Genomic DNA, 14,577 nt, shown 5'->3' with positions numbered 1-14,577 from the left:
CTTTTTGCAGGCCCATCCTAAACCCGGCCCGACCCAACTTTTTCTTAGGTGTACCATGAACAGTAAGTACTTATTACTTACTCAAATACTATATACCAATAAGAATTCCGGATGTTTGCTCACAAGAGGGAAGCTCGCATCCGCCGAGGAGGTGCTGAGTCACCAGCACTCCTCCAGACTCTCCCTCACTTTCTCCCTATTTTCTACACTTTGGTAGGGATTCACCTTTAGTTTGGAATGTGTGTATCGCCTTTGTGTGCTTTCAAAATTCAAAGTGAGCTGAGCACCACTATTTATAGCCTTAGGACACTAGGGGGTACTTGTAGTCGAAGATGAGGTGGTTTAGAGCCAAAGTGGGATTGGGCGACCCTACCCATTGGCTGACCGTCAGATCCACCGACGGTGTGGCATCGGTTGAGATTCACTCCTAGAGTCGGTAAGAATGTACCCGAGGAGTTTGAGGTGGTTTGAAGCCATGTGATGGTCGGCCGACCTACCCGGTCGCTCGAACCCTCACTGACACCTTCGGTCTCCGAATTTCGCGTGTGCGTTGGTCCTCGGTGGGTAACTTCTATGGTGTGTGAGTTGCATCATTAGAACACCATTTCTTATGTCAAGTGGGTCCTTGGATCCATGCACTTTCCTTGTGAGCCCTTTGATCATCCCAAGTGTGTTTCTTGTGGAATCCATGGCCTAGAACATTTGGGGGGGGGGGGTCCTTGCATGTGGGAGTTTGGTGGACCAAAATGGGGAAGACCCATGGTCGGCTGACCACGGGGGTCACCCAACGACCCCCATTTTGGGGGTCCAAATAAGCCCAATTTCGGTAGGTGATCTTTGCATACACATAGTTACCAAAACTTGTGGAGTTGGTCAGAAATAAATCCTATGACTATCAACAACTTGTAGGTGATCATTTTATGCAAGAGATGATGGTCGAATTTGGAGGTTAATGACCATCAACAACTTGGCATGCTCGAAATCCGCAACTCAATGGTCGACACATGGCTTCTAGGCTTTGAAGTTTGCCTTCAATGTCCTCATCTCGGCCATGGACTCCTTCAAATTCGTTGAGGCTCTTGTTGTTCTTGCTCAACATGGTGAGGATCTACCTGGACTAAGTCTCCGTCGTCATGATAAAGTGTTGCTTTGATACCAGTTGTTAATTACCGACCAAGATCGAACATGTATAGCAACAAAGTGGATGCAATTGGATAGTTTTGCAGCCTCTCCGCATCCATCTCCACCTTTGCTTGCATCGAGCTCGGTCGGTTCAATGTATTGTCCAACGCTATATACTCATTCTCCATGCATGGAGTGATATAAGCCACCTATGCACCAAAAAGCATAGATGGACCACATATAGGAAGGCCTTACATGGGCTAAACCCAGTTGGGCCACGTGAAACGGGCATTGGGCCTCCGAGTTTGGGTATGCTTTGTCATATGTTCTTTCCACTTGTGGATTGAGGCCTCTTCATACTCACCGTCCAGCTCTTCTTTTCCGTCAGGACAATTGTTGATACTGGCTTATTAAAACAGTTTCACTAGATGTGAGATGGTATACGTATTGAAATAGTAGGATTTAAATGAACAGACTAATGGCATGCGCCATCTTCAAAGAGGTGTATATATAAAGCACTAAACAAACAGTGAAATCTAGCCTTAATGAAACCAAATGAGCAGTCATATAGCTTTACAATGACATCGACCACACACCAGCTAAAAATTTGAACCAATCAGATGCACATTTTACTCTTCCTTTGCAATAAATTGCAATCAAACTGAACACATCCTTGAATGAAAAGTACATACATGAATAAAAAAGGGTAAGATGAAATAGACCACGACTACTTTGAGACGACGACAGGGGCACGCATGCATGCAACAGACACACGTTCCATTCGATGACGACGGACCAAGACGACGACGACCATACCCAGCTTGCACTGTATTGTCGAGAAGAACAGCTTAACCGCTGCCGCCGAGCACGCTCTTGAGCTTCTTCACCTGCGCATCGTCCAAGAAGGTGACCTTCTCCACGACGGCGGATGGGAGGTTGTTGGCAAAGAGCGCAAAGTCGGTGATCTGCAGGCCGGGGTTGGAGCTGCTGAAGGCGACGAGGCCGACGGCGGGGCCGGTGCCGGCGTTGTACTGGTAGTGGAGCAGGCCCTGCGGGAACACCATGATGTCGCCGGCGTACAGCGTCTTGGTGTAGACGGTGTTGGAGCCGGAGCTGATGAAGCCGGCGGCGACGGTGCCCTGGGTCACGAAGAGGAGCTCGGAGCCCGCGGGGTGGGTGTGCAGCGGCACCACGCCGCCCACCTCGATGTCGAGCCTGGCCGCGGAGATGCCGAGCCCGTTGACGCCCGGGAACTGGCCGACGAAGGCCGGCGTCACGGCGGCCTTGATGAGCGGGTTGATTTTGCCCTTCCCGGCCAGGCCGTGGTAGTAGAAGTCGTTGGCGGTGACGCTGGACTTGCACGGGTACCCGGCCGGCGTGTCGCTGCAGGTCAGGTCGGCAACGCAGAAGTCTTGCGTCAGCGCGAGGGAGGCCAGCGGCAGGAGGAGGAAGGAGAGGAGCACGGGGAGCAGCACCGTCCTGGCCATGGCAACGCGTTACAGCAGCTAGCTCGAGATAGCTTTACCTGAGTGTGTGTAAGCGTGTGTTGCATTGTAGGCTTGAAGCTAGGGCCTCTTTATATAGGAAGAAGGGCGTAGTGTATCATCAGTGTATGTGTAGTTGTACATGTATATCAGTGTATACACATAGAGAAAAAAATGACAGGGTACGTTAACAGCTGTTAACGTGACTACGTGAGTGAAGTTTGGATTACAATGAGAGGCATGCGGCTAGTGTTCGTCAGGTTGCATGGGCATGATGTTGTTGGGAGTATTTGGACGAAAGGAGCGAGTAGACAAGCGTTGCCAGCTGTGCATGCATGCATGGTCCAGGATGAACAAATGGGACCAGCTTTGATGAACAAAAGGCCTCATTGTTAGATTGATCGGGATGGGCGATGGATAGGACAAGCGGTACACTTTTTTACAAAGAACAACGACACCTCTATTCGGGAAGGTGTTAGTGTTACGAACCCCCGAACGTGAAAATGGAGGATATAAGCGAGATTTTTTTTTTAATTTTAACATTTTTTCTAAAATAATTTTAAATGTAACACTGTTTTTTTTAACTAACACTTTTGGCCGCGCCTTGTCATGGCGCGGCAAAATCCCTGTGCCGCGCCAATGCATGGTGGCACGGCAGGAGGGTGACGTGGCGAAGACCGGGGCCGCTGACCGGTGACGTGGTAGGGTCTGCCGCGCTACCGATCTTGGCGCGGCATTGACGCGCCACGGAGCATGGCGCGATAGGGTCAGATAAATATTGCCCGCGAGCCGCCCCTGCCCCCAAGCCACCCGCGCCGCGCCCGCAGCGCCTGCCGCCACCGTGTCTGCACGCCGACCACCGCGCCTGCTCGCCCGCACGCCGCGCAGAGCCCCGCCGGCCACCTGCCCACGCCGCACGCACCTGCCCACTCCGGCCGCGCCACGAACGTCGGCGCGTCATGGTCGCTGGCCGCCCGCCCGCCCGCTCATATCAAGGTAGGCTGTCTCGATTTCATGTTATTATGATTGTTATTTTAGTTAGGGTTAGTGATTTAGGATAGTTAGGTTAGTGAATTTGTTAGGATTTGTTAGTGATTTAGGATAGTGATTTAGAATTTGTTAGGATAGTGATTTAGAATTTGTTAGTGATTTAGGATAGTTAAGGTTTGGTTAGGTAGTTAGGGTTTAGGGATTGATTTTGGGTTTAGGTTAGGTAGCTTTGGTTATATAGTTAGGGTTTAGGTTACTGTTAGTTAGGATTTTGGGTTTAGGGATTGATTGTCGGTACTTAGTAGTGCGTGATACGACGATTTGGATGGCTTGATAAAGTTTTATCAAATGCTTATTTTTTTAGTGAAATTGTTTAATATGTCTGTTAATGTTACTTTGAATATATACATATGCTTTCATATTGTGTTCATATTGCATAACAAGTAGTTCAAATTTTGCAATGCTACATAATGTTAATTTAAATATTGTTAATTTGAATACTCTAACCCTTTGTTTATCAATTTGTAACAGGATGGCCCCTCCCATGCAGCATCCGTTGTATCCCATTCTTGAGGTGGAGTACGACGACCAGCACCGAGCATACATCTTGAGTGACACCGATGCACAGGTGGCCTTGCCTACTTTGAGGCCCCGCACGCACACCAGGGCGCACTAGTGGGACGAGCGTTACACCGTATATACGGCGTGTCAGCTTCCTCGAGCTTATCCGTGTTGTCAACTACGGTCTTCCACCCCTTGATCCAGCACTACTTACTGCAGCTGTAGACAGTTGCGAGTGCCTTCTTTGTACATAAATATTCTTATAACAAATTTAAGGCAACTAACAGTCGTTTTATTCTTATAACAGGTGGAGGCCTGAGACGCACACGTTCCACCTACCTTGCGGCGAGATGACCTTGACCATGCAGGACGTGAAGGCTATCTTTGGCCTTTGGTTGGAGGGACTTCCAATGACAGAGATAATTGACCACGATCATTGGAGGGAGCTGGTGGCTCAGTTCACTAGCTTTCTTTCACTGGATGACGAGGCTTCCAAGAAAAATAAGTGAGCAATTTGAGCCTATTTAATACTTGTATTGCTTTCCTGCAGTCATCGGGTCTTATTTTCTTTGGTCAATTTCAGGAAAAGTTCTGTTGTTTCGTCGTCCTGGATCACAGAGCGCTTTGAATACTTGAACCCACAGGCTGAGGAGGCTCAGATTGATAGGTTCGCGAGAGTGTGGCTCTGGCACTTCCTTGGTGCTTTCCTCTTCCCAGACGTCTCGGGCAACACCATCAACTGGATCTTCCTTGACATACTACGCTAGCCATGGGAGAACATAGCGGCGTACAGCTAGGGCAGCGTAGTCCTGGCATGGACGTATCGACAGCTATGCGTTGCCTACCGTCACACCTCAGGGTATGCGAACCTTGGGGGTTGCTCTTACCTACTCCAGGTTTGGTGTTGGGAACGATGGTTCGTTGGGAGATCCCTTAATACTGGTTTACCGGTAAGTACTTCGGTTCACTATATTCTTCGAGGCAGTTATATATGATGAAATTATTAATGGCTAATTCATCATCATGTTCAATACAGCAATGGAACGGGTAGGATACACTTCCAACAACTTTGTATATCTGGACAGAAGCAGAGTTAGTTAGAGGGAATGCGAGGCGCAAGTACAGGGAGTACATGGACAGTCTGGACGTCCTGACATAGCACCAGCTTACACTCTCTTTACTATCATACATGTGTCTTGTTCGATGTACACTATATCACAACCTAACTCAATTACAAAATGTTCAGGTGCATTGGTGTCCTTGGGATGCTTCGGAGCTTGAGTACTATCTGAGTCCTGTCACTAGGGACAAGTCAGACGAGTATCGCTGCAACATCCCTCTTATTTTCTTTCACGTGGTCGAGATTCACTTGCCCATCAGGGTCTGCAGATAGTTTGGAAGAATAATAGGCTGTCCACCACCGCTTTACTCCACCAACCAAGGATTGCACGGGTGCGTCATCGATTAATAACAAAGCTATAATTCAGAGGTCTGCGTGGTACAACTAACATCGTTTTATTGCAGGTATGACCGTAGGAAGAGGTACAAGACCAAGGATTGACGCGTGACACACAACGCGCACATCCACTTGTGGGAGACCAGGGAACGACAGCTGGTCCATGTGGGTCCTCCACACGACCAGTAAATCTTCGACGAGTACCTGTGGTGGCTTCGCAGGTCTACGAGGACACATATCAAGCCTCCATACACTGAGGAGGCGATTGGCGAGGACTCGGAGGAAGATGTGATCGAAGATGTGTATGACATTGCCACTAGGGAGGACCAGTGTTCACTTAAACGGATTAAACGGCTAGTAAACGGTAAACGATGGTAAACTATTTTGTTTAGGGGGTAAACGGAAATTAAATGGTTGATCGTTTAAATGGTCAAAAAATAGAAAAAACGACCTAAACGGCCTAAACGGAACGGAGACAAACAACATTAAATAGGCTAAATAGCTGTTTAAAACGGCCGTTTAGGTGAACACGAGATAAATCTAGTTTAGTTTTGTATGGATAAATTTGTATACTTAAGTTTATTATATTTATAAATGTGTACACTTGATATGTTACATGCATAAATATCTATATTTGGTTCTTTTCACATGCATAAATATATATATACATACCAAAATAATTGATTTTTACTCGGATAAATATGTATAAATATTAGAATACTTGATTTTTTACATGCACATATATAATTATATGTATTTTTTAAAAAGGTACAAAACTGTTTAGACCGTTTAACTTCGTTTAAACACCGTGTAAACAGCCTAAACGCTAAACGAAGAGCGACCGTGTAAAGACCGTTTACCGTTTAAGAAAACATTGGGGAGAACACACAACTACAGAGAGCCCCGCTTCAAAGATACATGGTAAGATACTTGAATGGTACAATTTGTTATTCTTTTGGTATTAAGTATGTGTATTAAAACTGTCCAACCGCGTCTCTGTACCCAGGCGACACAATTGTCAAGGATGTCCAACGAAGCAGCGTTTCGGCTCCACGAGTCTAGAGGGCAGGGGTCAGGCGTTCTCGAGGCTTTTGTGGAGGTAAACATAAATTTGTCCATTTCGAAAATGTTTCTTTACTGTATATGCGTTTGAGAAATGCACTAACTTTAATGTCTATTTATGCAGAAGGTGAAGAAGAGCTACAGGAAGCTAGCTCAGAAGTTAAGCTGCTTGGACATTCCTTATGTGGAACCGCCACTCCCGACGCAGTCGGGTGGCACGTCTTCAGCCTCTTTGAGGACACCAGCCGGCTCTTCTCAGCCGGTGATAGGTGCCGCTTCTGCAGTGCGTACACCACCACATCATAGCGCTGGGAAGGACCCTGCAACCGAGGACGACGATAACGACGACGACCCCAAGGAGCCTCACAGGTACCAACAAAGGTAGTTTCTTTAAATACATAGGCTCCATGAACTAACGGTCATAAAGATTATAAGTAATCGTGCATATCATATACTTGTAGGGTACAAGCCGTACGCAACGGCGACGCGACCACACCGATGTTGGCTACACTCCTAATGTGTTACCAACAAATCCGAAGAGACAGAGGCGTTCGAGGGATCCTTACACTCCTGGATCTTAGTTTGTTAGGTCGAATGAATATTGACGTCCGAAACTTGCAGGCTTAGTTGGTTATGTTATGTCGAACTTATGTCAAACCAATGAAAAATTTATGTGGCAGCTTATCAACTTGCGCACGGACTCCATTTATTTGCCTTATATTCGTTTCAATGCATCGCGGCAGCACTGCCGACGAGATTAAGTAGCAACTAGTTCGGAAACCGACAGTCCCAGCGTATCTCGACGCCGGTGGCCGACGTCTTGACCCCGATCCTCCCGAGCTTGGTCATCACTACCACAAAATCGCCGAAGAAGGCACCCTAGTTAGACGCGCAGTAGTCGACCGTGCTACGCGACCCCATATCGGACTAGAACACCTGGTCAGAGCCCACCAGGAAGGGGTCGACGAAGCCGGGGTCCATGGTCCATGATTGCGTCGCTGCCGATCCTCAACCAAAAGCAGCCGATCTTCTGTCTGCGCCCAGGTTCTACCGCGCCATGCGCCGTGGCGTGTCAGTGCCGTGCCAAGATCGGTGGCGCGGCAGACCCTGCCACGTCACCGGTCAGCGGCCCTGGTCTTCGCCACGTCACCCTCCTGACACGCCACCATGCATGGCGCGACACAGGCATTTCGCCGCGCCATGACAATAGGCGCAGCCAAAAGTGTTAGTTAAAAAAATAATGTTAGATTTAAAATTATTTTACAAAAAGTGTTAAAATTTTAAAAAAAATTCATAGGCGACTGGTGTACTGGTGTAATCGATTTCTAGGAGCTTGGCAACACCGTATAATGAGCAAAAGAGACATGTGACACTGCTAAATTGCTATCGGCTCGTGTGGTAGAAACCAGTGGCTGCTCAATGGTAGCCATTGGTAAAGTAGTACCAAACCCTCCTAAATTGGCCTTATCGGTTTCAGGCGCGCACTGAATAGGCCAATTTGAGCTGGTTAGCCGATGCATAGCCTGTCTATCCCTCAAAAAAGCTGATCGGCATCCCATATTAAGGTTGGCGAGCAACCAGGGCCGATATGCAAATAGAAGCATCATGAGGAAAAACAAGAGATTCATAATTCTTTTCCTCCCTTCTTTTATAGCTATCCATGAGTTTGTTAAATTATAAGGACCTCAAAGAAGCTCATGAATCGTCTTAGCAAACTCATCGTGCGTAACACTAGATCCAGGGGGAGATTGATATGTTTTTACCTCAGATGTAGATATATCAAGAAGAGGATTGAAGTTTACATCTCGGATCTTCTTGATAGCTCCCCACCGATACACCTCGAGATCGGCAGTAGCTCGGGCCTTTGCCCTCTCCTCCAACATCTTAGCGAATCTCCTCGGGAAGTTGATCAGCCAAAGGATTTTCGTCAGCCATCTTAGTAGTTCTGTTTCGCCAAAAAAGTGTGTTGATGCTTAATTAGGTCACCACACCGATAAGGAGTTAGATCGCTAGATGTAGGGCCTAACCGACTTTTAGGTCGGCTGGCGCCTAGGGTTTGTTCGCACTCAAACCTTGTGCCTCCAGCGATGAGCGTGATATGCAAGACACGTCGCCAAAGAAGCCTCATTGGGAGCGCGATACACAAGACATGCCATGAGGTCTCTTGAAACTCGGAACCCCAAACGCCCGAAAAGGACCCGTCGGGGCATGTGGCTTTGGGCTGCCTTAGCCGCCTGGACCGCTCTAGAGCTTCCGTTGTCGATCCACCAGTCATGCAGCAGCGACGAAGAATGAGAAGAATAAGTAGATGGGAAAAGAGGGTAAAAGAGAGATAGTAGATTGGTTTTTTATCGATTGTGTGTTGGATACCTCAATCGTCCTTATCCTCCAATATATATAGAGGGAATGGTCTGGTCTCAATAGGAAACCCTTCTAAAATGTAATTTTCAAGTTTCCCATGAGCCCAGAGCAGTATAGATTGAAATCGAAAAGGCTAGATTCATACAGCGAGCATCGAAAGTTTCGACGGCCATAAGAAGTTTCAATTCTCGGAGCTTCCGAGATGGGTCGGAACTTCCGACATTGAGCATCTTCTAGAGGGCGTAACTCCTTTATCTGGACTTTAAATTGGATGTTCCATATATGTTTTCTTACTATCTCGAGGAGAGGAACGTAATGGTGAAGTCCATTATGCATTTTGACAATTTTGCAAATTGGACAATTTTGGTTGTCTACACATCCATTGGCATTCTATTACAATATGGGCAATATATAATAACAGTGCACTACTAAAATGGTGGGCTTCTTCTAGTGTTTTTAAGTAGTAATAAAACACTACTACTAGTCATAGCACATAGAAATCTCATTAGGAGGCATTTAGTAGAAAAAATTTATACTAAATTTTGAATGCTAAAACACTAGGAGAAGTCCACCTCACTAGGAGAAGTCTAAAATTCTAGCTGTGGTGATGAAGGAATACATATCTAATTTGCTATCTAGCGCTCAATGGGAAAATCTAGTTCATATATTAAATGGACTATATGTGGGAAATTATAGTTGTATTACCTTCTTCACATCTTAGCAGTATATTGTAAGGGTTATTTGCCAGTTAAAGATATAAAAGGTCTTCGCGATTTACCCATTAGGGCCATGTACGTGGCACTACTACAGACTCTATAATATCAAATGGACTATCTGTAACAGACCCATATGGGGAAAATCTAGTTCATATATTAGATGGACTACTGGGATCTATCTGTGGAGGCCGCCTCTATAATATCAACTTGTAGAGGTAATTGCTCAACAGCTTCCAGAAATCAGATTTCTAGGAGCGACCGGGAACATGAGTCGTCTGTACAAATTATTAATTATCTAGAAATTACAAACCCTGTCCAAAAAATAGTAAAAAAAAAAAAAAAAAAATCAAAGGAGACCCCAATAGCTAGCCACATGATTTTAATCCATGTCCAGAAGTCACAAGTAAAAACCGCAAGCTTCTCAACCATGGGGGTTCGGATCCACAACCCCAATAACAACCACTCCACGCCAAGGACAATTTTCTCCAGCATATTCGTTCTGCTCGTAGGTTATAGATATCGCAGAGTCCTACAATTTTAGTTTTGATGGTTTCTGTATCCGAGGTCATTTGAAAATTGAGTTTTAAATGTGAGAAATTCAAACGTAATTTTTCTCAGATAGATGATTTCAAATGAAAAACTTGTCAACTATAAAATTGTATAACTCTTCGATATCTACAACTTTGGTTTTGGTCGTTTATTCATCCACAATTATTTGAAAATTTAAAATTTACTGTGCAGCTCCTATTTTTAGATACAACTCTATTTTCAGTCACCTCTAAAATTAATTTTTAGAGGCGGCTAGAAATAGAACCATCTCTAAAGATAAAAGCATTTGTAGAGGTGGCTGCAATGATAGCAGCCGTCTTTAGAAATGAATTTTTAGAGGCGGCTCAGTTCGGACCGATTTACAGAGATGGCTGTAGATTGAGCTGTCTCGAGTAAAAAAAAGCTCCCTTTGCCAAAAATCATTTCTGCCTCAGGGTACAAATGACTGATATACCGATATATATAGAATGTATGTATCACTAATGAGTGATATTCATAGTCTCTATGACTCTTTAGGCATGTGATGCGTGACACGGGCGGCACACCACGGATCAGCTAGGAGCCAATATGAGCTATCGTCCATGCATGTGTCATTATATATGGACCAGCTGTTCGCATTGCTTGGTTTTGCTGCTCCATTTGACCGGCACCATTCATGTTGTGTTGTTTGTGCTTGTGCATGCGTGTATGTGACTCTTGATGGAGGTTTGCATCAGCCACATTTGATGCACACAACACAAGTTCATGAACACGGGCAGTCGTGCAGATCCAGCTAGCGCCAGGTGTAGACATGAAGGAAGAAAATGAAAGAGAAGAGCTAGAAGACGAGAAAAAGGGGTGTATCTCGATCTGTTTAATACTTGTATGTGATGAGCTCTTGGTTTGTTTAATTCCATGGCGACAAGGTGGTGCTATAGCCTGTAGATGCAAATCCACCACCCCATGGTAACGACTCTTCTTTCGGGCCCTCGCTGGCCGGTGCCATCACCACTCAGAGGCTGTTTGGCACGGCTTCACCAGCCCCTTCGCAAGCGGATTCATGACCATACCCGCTGTTTACACCAAAATTTGGAAGAAGAATTGCAGGAACTCGAAAGCTCCTAAGATCTTGTCATCGAGGAATCAATCGCGTAAAAGTCGGTATCAACTGATTCGAATACAGTACCGGAATCGGCTCTCTTCAGATAGCGCCAGCAGATAACGATGAAAATTATGGTTGGCGTCAGGAAAAACATGTTGGACTCTACAAAAAGGGAAACATTAGGGTCCAAGTTATCTTAAATTAGGAATGTTTTCTCTTATACCAAAGATTGTAATGAGTCGTGCTTAAGTAGGATTCATACGTATGTTCTGGGTATAAATATTGGACCCCGGCTATTATAAAGGACACAATCAATCAAATACAAGTTACTTACTTTTTTTTTTTGGCTCCGGCCACCCCTTAGGAGTAGGAGTAGAGTAGATTTCGGCAAGTTCTTCAGCGAGCAGGGCTGCATTGGTCCGGCCGACCTCTGGCTTGTCTGTAAGTACCATCATGGCTTATACTTCTATTCGTATGGCTGCATCAATCCGATCGACCTCCACTGCGACTCTGGTATAAGCTAGTTATCGACTCTTGTCTAGTTCAAGTACGGCTGCATCGATCCGGTCGACCTCCACTGCTCGAACTAGATAAGGTCAAGTTATCGGATCTATCTAAGGGTGGCGTCCTTCTGGTAGATTCATTAAGTTACCGATCATGCTGATGTTTTCACTGTCATTAGTTTACAGCAACATCAATTTGCTTGGTTGAGATCGAATTAGATGGGCCTCATATCCTTTAGATCCGTCGTTCGTTTTGTTACAACACGATATTATCTACCTTGAACGACGGTTTATGTTTCATTGGCTGTTTTACTTCGATCTTGATCGTGCATAGTATGCGGTTAAGGCATGCATAATCTTGAAGTGGTCTGCTAGCTAGTTGAATCTAGTTTATGGTTCACCATTATGGCTGTAACGATCTGGTCGATCCCCACTGATGGCACTATAGATTGGAGGATGCTAGTTAGTAGATTTGTTCCTGGTTAGGCGTGACCTTAGCTGTTTGCTATGCCCGCATCGGCTAAATAGCCGATCGCCTGTGCGTTAACGCCTACAACATGTTTACATGATTCCGTTAAGCGTGAGTAGATTTGTGTACTTTAAGAGTTTGATTCATTGTCTTTTTCACAGCTGCATCAATTCGGTCGAACCCCACTGTTAGAGATAGCGGGTTGAGTCTGAGGAGTCTATAGGTTTGTTCATGTGAAACAGTCAATTGTTCATATGCTGTAGTTCTCTTCACCTGAATTGGCTATTTTAGCCGATTCATCCGAGCCTTCACGTATAGCATGTCTTTCGGAAAGCCTGTCGAAGTACGGATGTCTTTGTGGATTCTTCGGTTTTAGTTTGTTATTATCATCATAGCAGTAATCGATCTGATCGAACCTCACTGTTGGTGGTAACAAATTAAATTCAGAGCGTCTGTAGATTCGTTCGTATTAGATAGTCGATTTGTTCGCCTGTTATATCTTTTCTCGTTAGATTCATTGGCTCAATGATTCATACTGATAATATCCACCTAGCTGATGATCTCATTTACATATACGTGCACTGTACCTGTCAACATAAAATCAATCGCTACCAACGAGCTTTACAGTCTGTAACAGCCCATTTCTATGCGGATCGGCTATTCAGTCGCTATTCCCATATGGCTGCTCCCGAAGCGGCACACTTGGAACTGTCTAGGCACAGACCGGCATGTTCCACCTTAAATTAATGATAAACTTTCTCTCTTTGTCAATTGCAGGGTCAAATTGACTGGCACGTCTCGGGAGGAGTACGCAAGACCGATCATCCCTGTGTTGAAGCTAGGTGGATCTCCAGCTCCATCGAGCAGACCCTTTCGGCTTGCTCGTGTGCCTGACACGATTGACACGTTTTCGTGCTGACACATGTTCTGGCACGCTCGGTGGGACACCACAATCGTCATGGCGGCTTACAACAACAACGACATCCTTATGGTACCTTATAAAGACCTACCTGATGGAGATAAAGATGTCATCAACAAAGCCATAGAAGAATTTTAGAACAAGTACTTGTTTTTCTACACCAAGACACGTGACAATACAATTGTTCAGAAATATCCATTACCAAGAGTTCTGTTGCATGGACAGACAGATGCAGATGAAGCTGAAGATAGGCGTTTCTTCATGGAAGCTGTAAACAAATCTGTTCATGATGCCCCATCGAACCATAAAGAAGTTTTCTTGAACATATTCCACAACACCATGAAAGAGGTGTTTAATGGGTTTCTAGTTGATCAGGTTGGACTAGCTTATTACAACATTCCACATCCGTCGACTCAAGGGACTAATCAAACTGGTACCAGCCATTAAGAAGCAGCACTAGCCAGTAATGACGATGTCTAGGTAGTTCAAAGTTCATCTGAGCAAGTTCACGGTGCTACTACAAATCAGATATAGTACAATCCTGGATCGTCAATACAGCATGTGCAACAGCCAGCGAGGCAAGGTCAGAACTAGATGATTAATTTTGGTACATCAGGCCACATACCGTCGTTGGCTCAAAAAATAGTGCCAACGGTTCAAAGGATCCGTGGAGATATAGATTCTAATGTCTATAACCAGAGACTTCAAGCAACAAACTAGTAGAGGACCCAGCAGATAGAGATTCCACAGGGATATCATTATGGTACAGATTATAACACCCTTCACATGATTTCGAATCTAGGGTATCAAGGTACACGGGATTTCAATCCATAGATGGGTCAACAGGTGTGGAGTAATCATAATTCAAATGCTGATGAGTTGTTGCTGAGAGTGACCGAGATGATAAAGAATCAGTTCGGTTTGAAGCCGAAAGGGTAGACCTTCTCGTACAAACGCCCATATCCAGAATGGTACGATTTGGTCGCTCTTCCTACAAATTATAGGCTCCCAGAGTTTGCTAAGTTCACTGGCCAAGACAGCACAAGCACAATAGAACATGTCAGTCGGTATCTTACACAATTGGGTGAAGCATCCATTGAAGAGGCCCATCGAGTTAATTTCTTCTCCTTGTCACTGTCAGGGCCAGCCTTCACTTAGTTTTCGTCACTACCAGTTAATTCCATTGTCAATTGGGCTGACCTAGAGAAGAAGTATTATACATATTTTTACACTGGGACAGGAGAAAAGAAGATTACCGATTTGACAATTATAAGACAGAGAACTAATGAATCGGGCACCGAGTT

General features: G+C 45.2%; 1 protein-coding gene across 1 annotated transcript; it reads right to left on the bottom strand.

The window, feature by feature from the left end:
- Nucleotides 1-1,728: 1,728 nt before the first annotated feature.
- On the bottom strand, nt 1,729-2,675 carry LOC136518178 (germin-like protein 8-14). The gene has a single exon (XM_066511839.1). It carries the CDS (start codon nt 2,607-2,609, stop codon nt 1,971-1,973), a length of 639 nt encoding a protein of 212 aa, XP_066367936.1. The 5' UTR covers nt 2,610-2,675; the 3' UTR covers nt 1,729-1,970.
- Nucleotides 2,676-14,577: the final 11,902 nt, after the last annotated feature.

Source organism: Miscanthus floridulus, chromosome 17 (assembly GCF_019320115.1).
Source record: "Miscanthus floridulus cultivar M001 chromosome 17, ASM1932011v1, whole genome shotgun sequence".
NCBI classification, from domain to species: domain Eukaryota; kingdom Viridiplantae; phylum Streptophyta; class Magnoliopsida; order Poales; family Poaceae; genus Miscanthus; species Miscanthus floridulus.
This window is presented reverse-complemented; position numbering and strand designations above follow the sequence as displayed.

Excerpts from the sequence above, each read along its gene's own strand:
- LOC136518178 (XM_066511839.1), bottom strand. The coding sequence starts at position 2,609 with ATGGCCAGGACGGTGCTGCTCCCCGTGCTCCTCTCCTTCCTCCTCCTG.